The sequence below is a fragment of the Topomyia yanbarensis genome, chromosome 3, assembly GCF_030247195.1.
Source record: "Topomyia yanbarensis strain Yona2022 chromosome 3, ASM3024719v1, whole genome shotgun sequence".
NCBI classification, from domain to species: Eukaryota; Metazoa; Arthropoda; class Insecta; order Diptera; family Culicidae; genus Topomyia; species Topomyia yanbarensis.
Window position 1 is genome coordinate 297,621,804 of NC_080672.1, and position 13,523 is coordinate 297,635,326.

At 42.3% G+C, this 13,523-nt stretch overlaps 1 protein-coding gene across 1 annotated transcript in view; it reads left to right on the top strand.

Moving 5' to 3' along the window:
* The window catches only part of LOC131687030 (uncharacterized), a 79,544-nt gene that overhangs the window by 36,669 nt on the left and 29,352 nt on the right, over positions 1-13,523 (top strand). The window contains exon 3 of the mRNA XM_058971064.1: positions 3,569-3,695. Within this exon, the coding sequence (XP_058827047.1) occupies positions 3,581-3,695 (115 nt within the window). The 5' untranslated portion in view covers positions 3,569-3,580. The remainder of the gene's footprint in view (positions 1-3,568; positions 3,696-13,523) is intronic.

The following is a 13,523-nucleotide window of genomic DNA, read 5'->3' on the forward strand; positions in this document are numbered from 1 at the left end:
GATTTAAAAATATCGTATATCGAAACTGTATAAAATTCACGATTATCTGGAACAACAATTTCCGACTGATGTCACCGAAAGTTGCACTCACGCATAACTCCACCACAATGACATCACTTCGCCCGCACAAATGCCTTCCTCGGCAGTCATAATTCTACTTGTTAACCCGTAAGCACCACCTCTTCAATGCTGCAATAAATTGACACGGAAATAGCGTTGGCGGATCTCGGAACTTGCGCACCGCTGCGTGTTGGCACAAATCCATCAAGGCTATCACCGATCGAGTGATCTGACTAGGCTTAGGCTAGTATGCCACTACAAATCGTATATGAGCAATGCATTTCATGGGAAAAATTTTGTATTTGAGACATTGTCGCTTGTCAGTTGAATATTGTGTTGATGCTTTCCCTCATAATACAAATCAGCTCATTATAGAATATTATTACAAGTTACAAACAATTCGCTGTTCATAGTTTGTTGGAATCGCGAGGTCCACTTCTTCCGAAACTCGAAACGTGCTCATTTTTAACCCATTTATATTCCACAGTGTCACTCCTTTTACGGCATCTTCATGGCATAAGAGATTATTTTTATCTCTAGCGCACGTTTCCTGATGAGCTCAATCAGTTATTGTTTCTCTCCTTCCAATAGTTTTATGTACCATTACCCAGTTGCGATTCCAACCCGGTCCCAGTCCCAGAGTCTAGTCGTGCCGCTAAATTCCCTGCACAGCTGAACGATTGCTGTGACATTTTACTTCCAGTGAAAGGAAACTGTATACACTGAAGTCTTTTTTTATGCGGTTTTTTTTTATGCGGATTTTTTTATGCGACTTTTTTTATGCGGATTTTCAAAGTTATGCGGTTTTTTTTTATGCGGATTTTCAAAGTTATGCGGTTTTTTTTTATGCGGATTTTCAAAGTTATGCGGTTTTTTATGCGAATTTTCAAAGTTATGCGATTCTTTTTATGCAGCTTCCTTTTAATTTCTAGGGCATCACCTGAAGCGACTTTTATCGAAAGATAGATCCTCGTAAATCCACATGCCTAAACAAAAGACATAAAATATTCATATTTTTATTTTAGGTTATAAATTACTAGTCTTTGGGTTAAGGATATGAGAAGTATTCTTGATGCAGTGAAAATAAAAACAGAAAATGACTGAATACCTTTTTAACTTTCTCATAATAAAACTTATGCAATCGGTCGGAATTTACACTTTTTAACCGAGGCCCGCAGAGCCGAATATCTTATACCATTCGACTCAGTTCGGCGAGATCGGAAAAAAAGTCTCTGAGCGTGTATCTTTTTTTTACTTGGTGATAAAGCTTTTACGCCGACCAGGCACACGTTCAGTAGTTAGACCATACTACCGATTTCGTCCATCATGTGCCAGAGTGAGGGACTCTGAACAGAGAAGATAACTCTCTATTCCTCTAAACTCCACCAAGAAGTCCGACATTTGCCTGATCCCCCGGATTCCATTTGAAATGACTACTTTGGGGGGAGGCGTGTTAATGCACTTCACTGATTCCAGGTCTAGCTGGTCGTGCTAGATTTCGCTTGTCTCGTAACCGCCATATCAACCCTGCACGGCATGACATTCTACATGCCTTCCTCTCTACGTTGACCAGTTGGATGCCGTGGTCGATCTGGCGATTCCGGTTGGAGGGTGGCTTCCGGTTCACTGGTGCCCCAACGACCAGGGTCTGTCGCGTTCGGTGCTACTCGGCGTAGCTCCCGACGGTGGAGCTAGCCTACCTCGGCGGAGAGTTCCCCGACGAAAGAATGTCTCCTGCAACCGTTGACGGACACGTTATTCTTCCTTAGATGCAGTCCGGCAGAATGCCGAGGTTAGTCCAGCGATTCCCGGTGGAGGATTGCGTCCGGTTCACTGGCGCCCCGATGATTCAAGCCGGCGATTCGCTACGGACTACTCGGAATAGTCCCCGACGGTGGATCTTTCCTACTCCGACGAAAAGTTCCCCGGCAGTGGAAGATCTTCCGAAACCGATACGAACTGCGATTCGGGGTGGAGTGACTTCCAGTTGTCAGGCGCCCCGACGAGCATCTGCCGGCGCTACTTCCCGATCTATTCGAATTAGTCCCCGGCGGGGGCCTAGTCTACTCCGACGGAGAAATTTCCCGACGTTGAAATTTCTTTCGAAATCGTTATCTCGATGCTGGTCGGTTAGGTGCCGAGGTCAGTCTTGCGATTCCAAGAAGTCAAGGTTCCGACAGCATAAGTCATTAAGTGACTTTACGCTTGTCTGGACATGCCGCAGACTCAGGTGATTCGCATTTAATGCCAAAAGATCCTGACTCCTGCGTTGCAGAAGAAAAAGAGCTAAGTAGCCGGAAAACTCTAAGCTTGCTCATATGACCCTACTCCGCGCTTTTTTCTAAACTTTTTTACTTCAAATCCTTGCTTTTCCTTGAGTACTATGGCTCTTAATATTGAAAAATATTTCACACCTTATGTGTTTTTTTTATGCGGATTTTCAAAGTTATGCGGTTTTATTTTATGCGGATTTTCAAAGTTACGCGGTTTTTTTTTATGCGGATTCTCAAAGTTATGCGGTTTTTTTTTATGCGGATTTTTTTTATGCGGTACGTATCCCCCGCATAAAAAAAAACTTCAGTGTAGTTATATCACGCTCAATGAGCCACCCGGAATATGCTTGTTCCGTTACCTTGACGGCGATGTGACGATTCTCGACTTGGTTTGGCCCGAAATCGGAGATACGCCAAATATGGTAAGACCGCACGCTCGGACCGGCAAAGGTCTCTGCCATGGTCAACATCGCAAGCCTCAGTAGCAGCGCCAGCAGTTTATGGCAACAATACATATCAACGCCGCACCACACCGGGGAGATCATGTCGAAGCTATGCGGCACTTGTGAACTTTACGCAGAACAGCTTGGGGATTGAATCATTGGAGTGCAACAGTCGCGTTGATTGTCAGCGAGACTTGTTTTTTGTTGACCTTGGCCGTTGAGAGGGTTATTAAACTGTACATCAGGCAGGAAGCTGACTGTGTCAACGTTAGGATGCAATATTGCGTATGTATTTGCATTTTTTCTATATCCAAGTTCACGAACGTGGCTCAACTTTTTTCTCTATATTCTCAATGTATCATTTCCTGTGTAAAGCGAAAACGTGTCATTTAGCACGAAAAATATCATGAGGTAATTTAAAACGAAATATAAACCGCTGCCAACGGGTTTCTCACTTATAAATTATTGTTCTCGCCCACATTGTTTATTTGTTTTCGTATTCAAATACACCACGAAAACAGCATCTCGCACTCATCAAGTGGACACTTTCTTACCACTTTTGTGGGTGTTCCGATCAGTAGTAGTAATTTTATTATGCTCAATAAAATTGCATGAAAAAATAGTTTTATGTTGAGTTTATTCCTGTTTCGTTACACAATTGCGTAATGTTTCATTACGATTCGATGGTAATCAACGAATTCCAATAACGTACTAAGTTATAACACACATACAAAATCCTATTACTTGCATACAAGAAATTTGTGGAACTTATTTTTTGGGTTTTTTTTGCAGGACTGCTAAATCATGACAACCACCCGAGAGCGGCGAGAAGAATACCACTCCAATGTGGTGCGCACGTTGACTCCATCCCGGCCACTTTCACCCGGAACGCACACGACCGAGTTCGATAGTAACTTAGGTGAGAACACATTTTGCAATGCTTTGATCACATTATATTTTTATCGTTTCCCTGCGAGATTGAATAGGAAAATTCATTGTTTTTTTAGCATCACATTACAGTATTTTATGTCTGCGGCACGACAGTTTTAGGTATTTATTTAATGCTGCAGGTATCTCCTTTATCTTTAGGAACTTTTAAAGGTGGCAGACTAGAATATATTTGATGAAAAAAAATTCAGCCGTTAGACAGTTATTGAATATTTTGCCGGACTCAACTAGTTATATTTCAACTTCACGCTCATAATTATAGTGACTATTTCGTTTGCTTCCCCGCTGAGGGTCTTTCAGCATGGTCATTGATGCATTTTGCTTTGTATCATTTCCCTTTTGAATGTATACTATAGGAACTAAGTCTTACTAGAAAAAAAAACTAGCGGGTAGCATCAGGACTAGAACCGACAAACATCTACTCATTACAAACCACATCTTTACATCTTAGACCATAGCGAAACATGATAATTAGTTCTTCGATGAGCTATGCCTAAGTAACAATTTTGGTTACATTTAATTTTAATAGCATTCAATTCAACTAATGTTCAAAACCTTACATTAACGCCTTTCTACAGCTTTCTGCATCGTGGTTTTAGTCCTTTACACCGCATAACTGCAATCATCGAACGGAATGCAATATTATTAGCTACTTAATATTTAAAAAATAATTCCTGATATATTAGTCACGATCAAATATCCGTGCTCGTGAAATAGTTCACAAAATTATGAAATATTTTTCATGTATTCGTGAACTGGTTCATGAATCCTAGTATAATAGTCACGACTTACCATTCATGCTCGTGAAATAGTTTACAAAATCATCAAATATTGATCATGTATTCGTGAACTAATTCATGAGTCCTAATATATTACTCACAATCCATTATCCATCCATGCTCGTGAAAAAGTTCACAAAATCATGAACAATTCATGTATTCGTGAACTGGTTGATGATACTTAACATAATAGTCACAACTTACCATTCGTGATCGTGAAATAGTTCACGAAATCATAAAATATTATTCATGTATTCGTGAATTGAATTCATGATCCCTAGTATAGTCTGACCGAATACAAATTAAATACGCCAAGGTCCCATAGAAACGGATCAGCAATTTTTGGCTCACCGAACAAACAAATTACACAACCCAATTCGTCTGCTTCGTTTTGACAGGTTTGATATGGCGAAAAAAAATGAAACTGGCAACGTTACCAAATCAAAGTGTGCTGTTTATTTACTTGTTTATGTGCATTTACGAACCAATAATACACAATCGGTATCCTTGGTATCCTATTAATAAAACAAAAATTTGGACCTACAAAATCCTGTATGCTGCAAACCTCAGGAAGTAGAATATATTTATCAGCAGCATTGTACTACATATCTACTTAAATTATAGAATTACACCACTATGATTGAAAAACGTTTTGGCTTCCAGAACTAGTTTATTTACGCATACTGGAGCGAATAATAGTTTCTACAAAGCATGAAAACATCTCACTCTTACGTACAACCAACTGCAAATCAATCATGAATTGGTGTGTCGGAGATGATCACGATATTGTTGTTTTGCGCAAAGGAAATAGTTCTTCTGGACAATATTCGGTAAATATTCAAATTTTTAATAATTGGAACTATAGTACCAAGGTTTTATTTTATTATCAGGAGCGAACATGGGTGTCAGAGCGGTACCCGAAATATTAACTCCCGGTCCTGATGGAAAATTTGGATGAAATCAAAAACACAATCGAGCTTAAATGTCATAAATTTTCAAACATAACAACAAAGCAAAAGCTGTGTTGCTAGTTTGGCACTATTTCATCAAAGTATGCTGTCACTCTGACAGTGTACCTTGGTCGGTGTACCTGGGTTATAAAATGTGTCCTGGAAAAATCGTCAGAGCATTCCGTATTAACATATTTGTATTTGGTCTGACAATTCGTGCTCATCAAACAGTTCACAAAATTATGAAGTATTATTCATGGATTCGTTCGAGATGAACGCAACTCTCACGACAAAAAAATCGATAACACACACGCACACAAAACGAATAGCACACAAAAGATTCCCTTTTTTCTCCACCTTACATTACCCCCACCCACCCATCCAACACACACAATCTCGTCGGTACTGCTGTGCTGCACTGCATTTTGTTTTGTTCAATTCTTTTCTCCGGTGCTATAAATAGCTCATGATCTGAAACTTCTAATAAAAAAAATTCGACCGTCAGATTCCTAGATTAGAACCGATAAACATCTATTCGCTAAAACACCTCTTTACAACCCGTACTATCACGACATGTACTAGCTGAGTAGTAAAATGGCATATATTCGCTTCACACTAATGATGAGTGAGATAATATCGTTTAGCTCCCCGCCGCCACGCTAGTATTTCAGTATCGGCATTGACTCTTTTTGCTTTGTACCACTTTCTTTACTTTGTTTGTATGTACGGTCAAGTCGCCAGTCGCCGTGCGTGCTCCATTCACCGTGCAGATTCAAAACCACGAAATTTATGGAACTAGTTCCCTAAAACCACAAATCCTATCATTTTATCGTTTTATTGAAACATTCTAAATGAAGTTGAATATAAATTTTAAATACACGGTTGATGGATCCCTTCATGTACAGTTAATGGTGCATAGAACGGTGATTGGTGACTATGACATGTTCCAAAAAAATGTCATAAACTCCTAATTCTCGTTTTGTTGCTAATAGTTTTATATTGTTTCTAGATTGTGACGTTTTATGAAAATATTTTCACGGTGACTATGGGAGCGATTATCATTTTGATAAAAATTGGGCTTGAAGTCACGCCAAATCTGCTTAAACGCACGGTGACTGGTGCTTGACGTGTGTTGGGAACTAAGCCTTACTAGAAAAAAAGCTAACGGGTAGCATCTGAACTCGAACCGACAAACATCTACTCGTTAAAACGCCTAATTCCACCATAGGCCATAGCAACACATGATGGGTAGCTGTTCGAATTAGCTATATAAACTTCTCATTGTAGCAGCGATCACATGCGGGACAGCATGGAGACGTTGGTATGTGTTCTTCAAGTTTTCTCTGCACTGTTTACCCAACAACGTGTAGAAAAAATATTTGTTTTTGTGTTGAAAACTTCAGTCACGGTTTCCGCCATGTCACTACCAAATCGATTTTGTGTTCGTGAACTACTTCACAACTTTAAGAATAATAATCATAAATCCAAAGGTTAACTCATGATGTTGTTCATAGATTTAGTTCACAAAATCAAAACATTCTGGATATTTCCTCGTGAACTAGTTCACGAAACTCGGAATTTTATTCATGAATCCCTTCAATCCTCGTGAACTAATTCATGATTCCTAATATATATGGTTATCGGATCGTTTAGAAACGCGGTAGAAGTATTCGGTTGGGTTTGATTTAGTAAACTAACGATTTATTGCTACTGCCTACGGGCTTATATACAAAAGTCAAGAATCGAGAAAACAAGAAAAAATATTTTACACAGGGCAAAGGTATAGGGAATTTAAACAAATGATTTTTTTGATTTCGGTCTGTGCATCGAGCACAACAGACCAATAAACGATCACCACACAATGCATCTCGGTGGCTTCAGATCGCGCATCGAGCACGGCTGATAAAGATCGATCACTCGATCGATAGCCGCTGCCTGTGCATCGAGCACGACAGATGGAGAACGATCACTGCGATGAAGCCTCGTTGATATTGCAGGTGGGTTGCGAGGGTGATGATCGTTGAGGTGCTACAGTACCCCCTTTTTAGAGAGCGCGACGATTAGTGATATCGAAGTGGAATCATCACTCGTCGTCCTGATCGAGTGAATCTCGCCGGTTGGGGCTCCGATGTTGTTGCAGCTGGACGATCGCTAACGGGTGCTGATGGCTGGTGATCGTCGAGTATGTAAGCTGGTTTCAGTCTGTCGATTGAAATGTTGACGCTCCGACCATTGATGTTGACTCGGTAGTGCTTGTCGTTTCGGCTAAGCACCTGGTATGGACCGTCGTAGGGTGGTGATAATGATGGCCTTATGGAGTCGTTGCGTACAAACACGTTTGTGCACGTTTTGAGGTTGGGGTGCACAAACACATTACCTTTTCCATGCCATGCCGTGTCAGGTGGTCGCAGCATACGCATGGCATCTCGAAGTTCATTTGCGAATTCCGATTGAGTGTTGTTGCTGGGATTTTCGTGGAAGAACTCCGACGGTATGCGAAGTGTTGTTCCATACACCATCTCTGCTGGCGAAGCACGGATGTCACCTTTGTAGACGGTACGCAATCCGAGTAGAATCATGGGAAGATGTTCGGTCCAACGGTCCGGGTTGTGGCAAAGGATGGCTGCCTTGAGAGTTCGGTGCCATCGCTCGATGATACCATTTGACTGGGGATGATAGGGCGTAGTCCGTAGGTGGCTTATTCCGAACGTTCGAACCAATTCTGTGAAGAGTGCCGACATGAACTGGCGTCCCTGGTCCGTGGTGATGTGTGTAGGTACACCAAAGCGGGATATCCAGCCTGAGACAAGGGCTTGAGCGATAGTAGGCGCTGTCATGTCCGGCACAGGTAGCGCTTCAGGCCAACGAGAAAACCTGTCGATGATGGTGAGACAGTATCGATTCCCGTTGCTTGGTGGAAAAGGACCTACGATGTCAATGTTGATATGACGAAATCTTTCTTCAGGTGCAGTGTACCGGCGGAGGGGTGATTGGGTATGCCGGTTCACCTTTGAGCGCTGGCACTGTACACACCTTCTTGCGTAAGCGATGCTATCCTTCCGTATGTTTGGCCAAACGAATCTCTGCGTCATCAGTTTGGCTGTAGCACGGGTACCAGGATGAGAAAGTCCGTGTGTGGCTTGAAGAAACTGGTCACGAAATCTTTTCGTGATGAAGGGCCTAATGCGATCATCCGAGCAGTCGCAATACAACTGATTTGAACTGCCTGGAACAGTAAACTGTTTGAGGTTTAATGACGATTTTAATTTACCTTCCAGAATTGTTCGCAGTTCATCATCTGTTTGTTGGTCGGCGGCGAGAGCTTCAAAATTCACCGACGGCACTGCGTGCACAGCTGCGATGCGAGAGAGTAGGTCTGCGACTGCGTTCTCTTTCCCGTTCACATGTCGGATGTCGGTTGTTATTTGTCCGATGTAGTCTAGATGACGGGCTTGACGACTGGTGGCTCTTTCAGGATTCTGCTGGAATGCATACACGATCGGCTTGTGGTCGGTGTATATGTGGCAACTTCGACCTTCCAGCATATACTTGAAATGTCTTACTGCCAGGTAGATTGCGGTTAGTTCTCGATCATACGTGCTGTATTTCAGTTGGGCCTTGTCGAACTTTTTGGAAAAGAAGCCCAATGGTTGCACGTTACCATCGACAACTTGGTGTAAAACAGCTCCGGCTGCTATGCTGGATGCGTCCACCCACAAAGATAGTTCGGCGTCCTTCGCGGGGTGTGCGAGCAGCGCTGCTTGAGCGAGTTGTGTTTTGCACAGCTCAAAAGCTGTCGTGGCCTCCTCTGTCCACACTAGTTGAGACCGATCGTTGCGCTTGTTCCCCGGAGTCATCTTGAGAAGTGGTATTTGAGCCACGATGGCGTTCGGGATGAACCTTCGGTAGAAGTTGATTGTGGCGAGAAAACTTTTTAGCTCCCTCACTGTTGTCGGGCGTTTGTAGTTGCTGACTGCTTCAACACGTTCGGGCAATGGGCGAATTCCATTGGCCGAGACTGAGTGGCCAACGAAAATTATATCCTTCTTCCCGAACTCACATTTTGCAACATTGATTGCTAAGTTGTGATCTTGTAGACGGGTAAACAACTGCCGAAGATGCTCACGATGTTCCTCTGCTGACGATGATGCGATGAAAATATCATCAATATATGGGAACACGAAGTCCAATCCTCGTAGTACCTCGTGTATGAGCCGTTGGAAGGTTTGAGCGGCATTCCGAAGTCCGAACGTCATGTATGTGAATTCGAACAGTCCAAACGGCGTGGTGATCGCAGTCTTCGGGATGTCGTCTTGATGTATGGGGACTTGATGAAATGCCTTCTGCAAGTCAACCTTGGAAAAAATGGTTTTTCCTTGCAGAATGGTAGTAAAGTCCTGCAGGTATGGTAGTGGGTACCGATCGGGGATAGTTTGAGCGTTCAGCGCACGATAATCTCCACACGGGCGCCAGGTTCCATCCGCTTTTTTCACCATGTGAAGTGGGCTGGCCCAGCTGCTGGACGAGGGGCGGCATATTCCCAGTTGCATCAAGTGTTCGAACTCTGTGCGCGCTGCTGCTAGTTTGTCTGATGAAAGACGTCTCGGCCGGGCGTATGATGGCTGACCGGTGGTTTCGATGCGATGCACTGTTGATGATGCACTCACTGTACCGGGTGCTGCTAGTTTGGTGATGGATGGGAATTCTGCCAGCAGCTCGGCGTAGGGGCATGACGTGCTGAATGTTTTTATAGAGTACTCACTCGTCCGTGTCAAAATTGCCATCGCTTCCAGCTTCGTGGTATTGTCGATGAGACGATGACGTTTCAAATCAATCAGCAGGTCGTAGTGGCAAATGAAATCTGCACCGATGATCCCTGATGACACGTCTGCGATGAGGAATGTCCACAGAAATTCACGCCGTAGGCCAAGACTAACCTTCAGCATAACTTCTCCGTACACTTTAATCGGTGTTCCGTTAGCGGCGAACAATTTAAATGACGTTGGTTTCATCCGGGTTGATTTGAGATCTCTCGGGATGACGGACACATCCGCACCGGTGTCGATGAGGAATTTCATGTTGGTAATTGTGTCCGAGATCTTAAGGCGAAATAGTGTGGCTGTGTCGGAAAGTTCGCCAATTTCCAACGCAGGATCAACTGGACGACGTCATTGTTGGTTGCTGGGCTTGGTTGCTAGTCCGAAGGAACACGGTTTACGGCACCGTCGTGCTTCCCCTCCGTACTTAGAGTGGTACCAGCAGACGTCATAGGACGGTTCATTATCACGAAATTTACTCACTTTGCTTCGGCTGCGGGAACGTGATCGCTCCCGTGGGTTTTCGCTTGAGCGGAACATTTTGTTGATCATCCTGGTCAGTTGAGCGATTTCCCGCTGGAGCGTTTCAATTCTGTCAGGAGGCGATTCTGTTGTAACTTTAGCGGTCGCTGCTGGTGTGCTCGGTGCGCTCGCACCGATGGTGTTGATGCTACGAAGGCCCATGGATTCCACGATGGCATCTGCGATGGTAGCTTTTTCTGTCGGGTCCCCTTTGGAGGCAATCACGGCAGCTTGGGCATGCGGTGGAAGTCTGGAGGCCCACAGGTCGAGCAGCACGGGTTCACAAAACGAATTTCCAGCCACTCTCCTCATTTCGTTGAAAAGTTGGCTCGGTTTCATGTCACCAAGCGGCATATCAGACAATACGAGCTGCAAACGTTTCTGCTGACTGTCGGCGAAGTGTTCAATCAGCTTCATCTTGATATACACGTACTTGTTGGCAGGCGGGACGGCTTCAATAATGGAACGTAACTCCGTCAACTTGCTTGGTGGCACTTGTGCCATGACGATGTTGTACTTCTTGGTGTCGTGGGCATTTCCAATACCGGAAGCGGCAAACCAGAACTCCAATGACATGAAGTATGACTCGATGTTGGATTGCGTCATCACCGGCGGGCTCAGTCGTGGCAGGTTTAGGGTGTCCACGTTGGCTTCCTGCTGCTGTTCCGGTACCGCTGGGTTGCCTGCTCCAGTGCCTGGTTTGTCCTCGTTCACCATTTTTTTAAAACGGGGTCACCAATTTATGGTTATCGGATCGTTTAGAAACGCGGTAGAAGTATTCGGTTGGGTTTGATTTAGTAAACTAACGATTTATTGCTACTGCCTACGGGCTTATATACAAAAGTCAAGAATCGAGAAAACAAGAAAAAATATTTTACACAGGGCAAAGGTATAGGGAATTTAAACAAATGATTTTTTTGATTTCGGTCTGTGCATCGAGCACAACAGACCAATAAACGATCACCACACAATGCATCTCGGTGGCTTCAGATCGCGCATCGAGCACGGCTGATAAAGATCGATCACTCGATCGATAGCCGCTGCCTGTGCATCGAGCACGACAGATGGAGAACGATCACTGCGATGAAGCCTCGTTGATATTGCAGGTGGGTTGCGAGGGTGATGATCGTTGAGGTGCTACATATATTAGTCACGATCCAATATCCGTGCTCGTGAAATAGCTCAAAAAATTATGCAATATTTTTCATGTATACGTGAACTGGTTCATGATTCCTAGTATAACAGTCACGACTTACCATTAAATCTCGCGAAATAGTTCACAAAATCATCAAATATTGCTCAAACCTCAAATTTCGTGAACTGTTTAATGATACCTAACATAATAGTCACAACTTACCATTCGTTATCGTGAAATAGTTCACGAAATCATAACATATTATTCATGTATTCGTGAATTGGGTCATGATTTCTAGTATACGTTTGACAACTCGTGCTCGTCAAATAGTTCACAAAATTATGAAATATTATTCATGGATTCGTGAACTTGTTCATGGTTCATAGTACAAGATTTACTTATCATTTTCAATTTCATGCCACATGGTAATGAAATGAATGGTAATGAAATTTAAGGTAATATTTATGGAATCATTTTTGTCCTATGCACTTTTTCAAAAATTGTTCAGCTGCTAGCGGCCAGCAATATGTACGAGCAGTAGATATAAGAAAACTATTAGTGCCTCGAACATCGTCATTCATTTGATAACGTTTCAGTGCGATGTCTTGACAGAAAACAAAAACTGCGTTAAGCACGACAAATCGAGTTAGTGATATAGTTCACAGAATAAAACTGCTGATGTCTTGAACATGAATCACATTACGCAACCTGTCAAATTGAAAAGTAAGCTCTATAATAAAATATCAGGATAACGTGAACAGAAATTACGAAAATCGTGACTAAGATCTTGAAATCATGAACATAAACCACACTATTCGTGGCAAAAATGCCAAAAATCGTAACTAAGATCCTGAAATCAAGAACATAAATTAACATAAATTTCTACTCGTGACTAAAATATCACGACAACGTAAATAGAAATCGCGAAAATCATGACAAAGTTCCTGAAATCATGAACATAAATCATATTACTCGTGATTAAAATATCAAAAATCGTGACTTAGTTTCTGAGATTATGTACATGAATCACTCTACTCATGACTAAAATATGGCGATAACGTGAATATAAATTACGAAATGCGTGACTATGATCCTGAAATTATGAACGTAAATCCCGCCAGTCTGACAGAAAAATCTGATTGTAAACTCATGAATAAAATAGCACGGTAACGTGATGAGAAATCACAAAAATCGCAAATGAACTCCTGAAATCATGAACATCATTTGAGTTAGCTGTATATCACCAAAGTATGAACAAGAATCACAACAAAAACTAAACATGTCTAGGGAACAACAACAGTAACCCAACCAAACATTCGAATGTAACGCCATGTATATATTCGGGGTGAACTAGTTTATTAGAAACACAAATAGTTTCATGAATACGAGGTTTATTATTCACAATTTCAGGAATTTGGTCAGGATTTTCGTGAATCGTTTAGTTTATGAAATCATGATCTTCTGTTCATAAATTTATGAACTGATTTTTTTCCGTGGATCTACATTTATTTTTGTTAATTTCATTCTAAGTTTAAAATAGTGCAAATATCCGCTTTGTTTACGGGTTTAGGTTGATGTTGTTCGGTAATCAAATAT